Genomic DNA, 6,116 nt, shown 5'->3' with positions numbered 1-6,116 from the left:
AGTGAAATAGGTGCATACATCCTTTGGCTTCCAAAGGCAACCCAAATCTCGCTACCAAATGGACCCAAGCTTAGAGGCAGAGTAGTTGCTTTTATGCAGAAGACCTCATTAATCATCCCTGGCATCACCAGGCAAGGCTGAGAATGGAAGGCAAGCCTGGAGTCCTGGGAAGCTGGTGCCAGTCAGTGCAGCCAAAGTTAAGCTAAACCACGGGTAGGCAAACTAAGGCCTGGGGGCCGGATCTGACCCAATTGCCTTCTAAATCTGGCCCACAGACGGTCCGGGAATCAGCGTGTTATTACATGAGTAGAATGTGTCCTTTTATTTAAAATGCATCTCTGGGTTATTTGTGGGGCATAGGAATTCGTTCAATTCCCCCCCCCCCAAAAAAATAGGCCATCCCCCCCCCCAAGGTCTGAGGGACAGTGGACCGGCCTCCTGCTGAAAAAGTTTGCTGTCCCCTGAGCTAAACGGACCAATGATCTGATTCCCTAACAAGGGAGTTTCCCATGCTGGGCTTGCTGAATGACATTCTGGTTCAGGAACACCACTTTGGTGAACTGCACTGGGAGACAATAGGAGCCATGTACACACTTACAGGCACAAACATGCTGCAGCCAAGTAGGTCTGCCCCAAGATGGGAGACCATCTGGGAGCAATCTGCAAGCTTCTCCGAACTCTGCAGCTGAAGAACAGGATACAAATAATGAATAAATAATAAGAAGCTGCTGTTTCCTCCTCCACTCCCTTAACCTCTGTTTGATTTCCCCATACACTCGAGATGGCATGCTTCACCTTGCTCCGAGCGCAGATGGTGGAGCAGGCTAATAATAGATCATAAACCTCAGAGAAGCCCAAGGACATGCTGTCTGTGGGTACTTGTTTGTTTTAAATCAGTGATGGGTGAGCCAATGACTCAGTCCAGATATTCCAGCTCAGTCAGCACTGATCTCAAGCAGACAGGACCGAGGGACAGAAAATTGGGCTCTTGGCCTTCCTAAACCCATGGATGATGCTGTTTTCTTCTCTCAGCACATGCACAAGAAGTGTGTTTGGTCAGTATTTAAGACAGGGATGAGTAACCAACTCCCATCAGTCTCCAGCCAGTTTGCAGAAGCAGAGGCTGACAGCAGGTAGTAAAGGGACACCAGAAAATATAATCAGAATCCGCTGGCGATAGAGGAGGAGGAGGATGGGAAGAAATAACAGCCCCACTACTCTTGGATGAAAATACAGTGCATGGAAATGTTTCACCTGAACATAGGAAGCAGGTAGTTGAAGTGAAATGTTTGCTTCTGTATATCGTATTTCACTACTGTGCCAAATAGGAAGTATTTCTGGACAAGCTGGCAGTTATGTGAGAGAGAAAAGTTTCTCAGAAGAAAGAGAAGAAGGGACTGAGATGTCACAGTGCTACATTCAAAGCCCTATGGTCAGCCATAAAATTCACAATCCCACAAGTGTTGAGAGAAGCATTATAAATCATTTTGGTACATTAAATTACAGCAATTTACTTGGATCTTTCTGTTTTACGTTATGTGCTATTGCCTTATCAGCATCTAGGTTTCCAGAAATCCTAACAGTTCAAAACAGAAAACATGACTTTTCTCCCAAAACTTTCACTTTTATTAGAATTCTTCCATTAAAACTCTGCATATAATTTCAACCCTGTTTGAAAGCTACAGTGTTTGGTTTTTTTTAACCATCCTTATCCCAAAACACTGCCCCCAGAACACAATGGGTGTACAACACAAACTACTCTGCATTCCTTGATTTGGACACTGCCACCTTCACAGCCTGGATGATGCCATCCTTATCGATGCCAAACATCCTAAGCAGCTCAGCTGATTTTCCACTTCTTGGTATGTGGGACACAGCCAAGCGAGAGACTGTGATCCCTGGTTCTCCAACCACAGCCGCAGCAACGGCTTCTCCAATGCCACCTAGGGAAAGATAATATACAAATGGATGATAAGTCAAGGCTAACAAGCTTTATTTCTTTTTAAATAGCTGGATTAAGCTGCTTACAAAGAAAACAATTGGATAGTTCAGCGGGATTGGAAAGGTTGCAAAGTTGTTTGTCCCATGAGAAGCTTTTGCCTAAACAGTTTTTCTTCTAAGAAGATTAGTGCTTTGATGCCCAATCAAGGCAGCTGATCTCCAAGAGTCCACACAAGCCATCCAAGTAGAGTAGTTGATCATGAAGACACAGGAGATACAAAAATTATATTTTATAAATGTCTAAAGGAGGACCTGTGGTAAAACGTTGCAGTGTGGAGTGCTCCTTTTTTAGTGTTCCAGCCAGCCAGTTAGCTACGCTTTCCTCCACAAAAATTCCATTCCATTATATCATTCCCCCGCCCCTCCACAGCAAACAATCAGCATTCTGAGCACAATGAGCTTGTTCATTCCTCAATGGACATCTTTGAGGTTCCTTAGCTATTCCCCCCCCCCCAAAGAATTTTTTTATGGGAACATTGGGGTTCACCCAAGCCTGATACCTCCCCATTCTGCGAGGATGGTGCCATTTTGGCTATATAACTAATGGCGCTCGTACCCTGAATATCTGAAATAGAGGAAACAATGTCTTAGATATATAGCTTATTAGATGATGTTGGACCCCCCATCAGCCCCAACCAACTAATGGTCAGGGATAACAGAGTAATATCTGGAGAGTCAGCAGCTCCACTACAACAGCAGGAAATGCAACTCCAACAGTATAACTGTTGCAAGAGCACACCCAAGCTAGGATTGTCAAGCTAGGATAGTCATGAGAGAAATCTCTTTCATTTCTCTAGGTGTCTGTACCATGTATAGGTAGAGCTGAAGCACAGGAACTAGAAAATAATCAGTGTCCATGTATTTCTCATCATCGTTATTAATCACCTTCCATGTATGTCCAATGCAATATACAAAATATAAAAAACCCTCCAAAGTTAGGAAATAGCACAGAAGAGGAATTAAAAAACAATAAAAAATGGACACCCATGGCAGAGACGCATATACAGTACTGAATTTTTCTCCTTTGTTATCATGTGTGTTGACCTACCTTCATAGTAATGGTCTTCCACAGTGATAATTCTGCCTTTGGTTGCTCTTGCGTTTTCAAGTATAGTTTTCTTATCCAGAGGTTTTATAGTGAAAGGGTCAATCACTCTGATGGAAACTTTTTCTGAGAAAAAGAATGGGAACAGAATTATGCCCCAGAGCATGTGGCTCAACAAAACACAGGAGAGGGGACTCGCTAATGTTTAACGTTTCATACACATTTATTAAAGCATCCCAATGGGGGTTTTGAAACCACTAAGTATCTGGTTCTAAGAATGGCCAGAATATAAGTCAAAAACAAGCTCACTGATAAGTAAGCGTAAGCCTTACTTTCTCGTTTTGTCATTCCCTAGAATGAGGGCACTCATAACCCACTTCCAAGGACCTTTACTATGATAATTGATCTCCAGAAGAATTAAGCCACCCAGAAGCTAGCTTATGGAATATCTAAAGAACTAGATAGCACAAGGTCATCATTCAACTTCAGTCTTCTTAAAGCACAGCTGCCTGCTCATTTATCCAATGGCTATAATTGCATTAGCTTATTAGTACTATCATCTTGTGGACTTCTCAATAGTGAGATTTCCTTTATTCCACCAAAGGTTATGTTGGAGAATGCCAATAGTCTTGGATAATCATGGCCCAGTACACTTCCGATACTAAAATGATATCTGCAGTGAAATGAGTAGCAACACATGTGTTTCAAGGAGCAAAATGAGGATGGGAATATGCGACCTACTGCCAGTTAGGTAGCCTGTAACTGAAAGTGTTCAGGTATGGTGCAACCTATATGTTTCTGGAAAGACGACATTTCATCTACTGTGAAACAAACCATGGTTTACTTATCCAGGACTATCCATCTAGTAAGATCTTGTGCAGATGCAATATTCCTAATCAATATACCACATGCTCACTGACTTCTCCTTTCCCTCCTTCCCTTTCATCCATAGTTCGTCTTGTACATGCACTGCATTGAGGCTGATCATAGTTACTCCGAACCAGGGTGACCTCAAGTGTTTAGAACCAGTTTGCATCAGATTCACCAGTCCCTGTCAAATGGGAATCTAGTTAGCTATTCTTAACAGTGATGTTAGTGGCGTAATGTTACACCATTGTTAAACAAACCATGGAAATTCACAAGGAAGAGAGGCCATGCAAATCCATATCACATTTCAAGTCTCTATTGTTCGTACCAGGGCTACATTGCTACAGATAAGGTACATGTTTGGGTTTGATTTTATATATTAAACTAACTTTTTTCTTGTGTTTTTTTTAAAATAGACTTAAGGCTCCAAGGGAAGGTGTAGTAATTAGATTACACTTCTAAAGAATTTCCTATCCCTCCCCCTTTATAGCCCTCATGTTCTTCCCTACAAGATGGCTGGTGTGCATTTCTCAAAAGAGTTTGGTGTAATCACCTCTCTTCAGTTGCTCAGCTGCAGCCAGTGCCTCGTGCAGAGTTACTCCTGCTCCAATAACCGTGACCTGGTCATCTTTGCTCTTGAATACCACCTGATAACAACAGTAAAACAAAGAATTAGAGAAAGTTCTAGATTTACTGGAAAAAAGCTAGTAATAATCACTATGTTCAATGACTACGTTCTTGTAGTTCAAGTCTTTTAGCAACTTTCAAAATGGCGCTCACCTTGGCTTGTCCAACATGGAAATCCTCATTGCTGCCATAGATCACAGCATTTTCTGGACGACTGGTTCGTATGAAACAGATGCCCTGTTTTCAAAATGAACACAGGATAGATTGTAACACCCACAATAGCCCATGGAATTAAACTTCAAAACAGAAAAAAAACATTTAAAAATCCAAACACTAAAACTAGCTGAGTGTGTCTAGTTCTGGATGGGTGATCACCCAGGTATTATAAGCATGACACCTTGGGTTCCATGACAGAAGAAAATAGGGGTATAAATGGAATGGAATAAACAGCCAACCAACAATGAAACTCTGACAAATTCACAGCAATGGGCACCCTTCCCTATATGCCTTTGCAACAGAAGAGAGCAAACTTCAGATCTGGAGGCAGTAATGGGCCAGATCCTTATCTTTTCCCCATCCCTATGCAGCAACTGTCAATCATCTGATGTCATGAGGATGCCAGGCGATTGACGCCTGTCAAAAGTCCCTTGCACATTTCCTTCCTAATGCCCACTGCACTCGGGAAGTGCTGCACAATGAGGTGTCCCAACGTTACCTATCCTCCATCTGATGTCATACGAGCTTGCCGGCCAAATGGGGAGGGCCAGCAGGTTCCCCACCCCTGCTCTAAAACTCCCAAGCAAGTACACTGCGGAAGAGTTGCATACCTTTGTATTTGCAGCCAATTCTACTGCCTTTTCAGTGGATACAGCATCACTAGGGTAAAATACAGTTGAATTAGGAATGGCACGGAACATGCACAGATCTTCCAGCCCCATCTGTGAAGGTCCATCTTCACCTAGAAAAGAGATGGTTTAGGGGCGGGGGATGAAAGAAAAATATCAGTGTCGAAAAGTGAACAAACTTCTCTGTATACTTCTTAAAACAAAAGGCATCCAAAATAAATATAAGGCACTCACAGGACATGGAAGGCTACCTACCCTCTTCTGCTTAAACTTGGAAATAGCAAAGAAAGAAGATAGAAGGAAACTAAAAAGAAAGAAAACTAGGGTTATAAAGAAAAATCATGGAAAAATGCAGACGTAAATGGTAACTAAAACAATAAAGCTGAAACTAAATCACCACTACCCACAGAGGCAAAAGGAGAAGGAAAAGGGATATAGGGCTACATACATGAGTACAGAAATGAAAGGAAATAAATACACGATTTTAGCCAACTGGCAAAAGAAAAATGTACAAGGTGACAGTAGGTATGTCTCAATTATTGGTGGAACACAGAATAATTCATGATTCTATCAGAATGTCCCATCCTGGGAGGGGGCACTTGAAGCTCATAAGAAGCTTACTTTTCAGCAAAGATTGCTTAATGAAACCCACAGAGAGATGCATTATAATTAGGGATATATTTGGGTGTGTGGGTGTGGGTGTGTAGAGCAGTGAATGGCACAGTTCTAAT

At 42.2% G+C, this 6,116-nt stretch overlaps 1 protein-coding gene across 1 annotated transcript in view; it reads right to left on the bottom strand.

Moving 5' to 3' along the window:
- Positions 1–1,603: 1,603 nt before the first annotated feature.
- TKT (transketolase) overlaps positions 1,604–6,116 on the bottom strand; it is a 35,442-nt gene continuing 30,929 nt past the window's right edge. Inside the window, exons 10-14 of the mRNA XM_083603078.1 lie at positions 5,368–5,498; positions 4,694–4,777; positions 4,467–4,560; positions 3,050–3,172; positions 1,604–1,943 (exon numbers count right to left, since the gene is read on the bottom strand). Of these exons, the coding sequence (XP_083459204.1) occupies positions 1,756–1,943; positions 3,050–3,172; positions 4,467–4,560; positions 4,694–4,777; positions 5,368–5,498 (620 nt within the window). The 3' untranslated portion in view covers positions 1,604–1,755. The remainder of the gene's footprint in view (positions 1,944–3,049; positions 3,173–4,466; positions 4,561–4,693; positions 4,778–5,367; positions 5,499–6,116) is intronic.

The sequence above is a fragment of the Podarcis filfolensis genome (assembly GCF_964270895.1).
Source record: "Podarcis filfolensis genome assembly, chromosome: 2".
Lineage (NCBI taxonomy): Eukaryota > Metazoa > Chordata > Lepidosauria > Squamata > Lacertidae > Podarcis > Podarcis filfolensis.
This window is presented reverse-complemented; position numbering and strand designations above follow the sequence as displayed.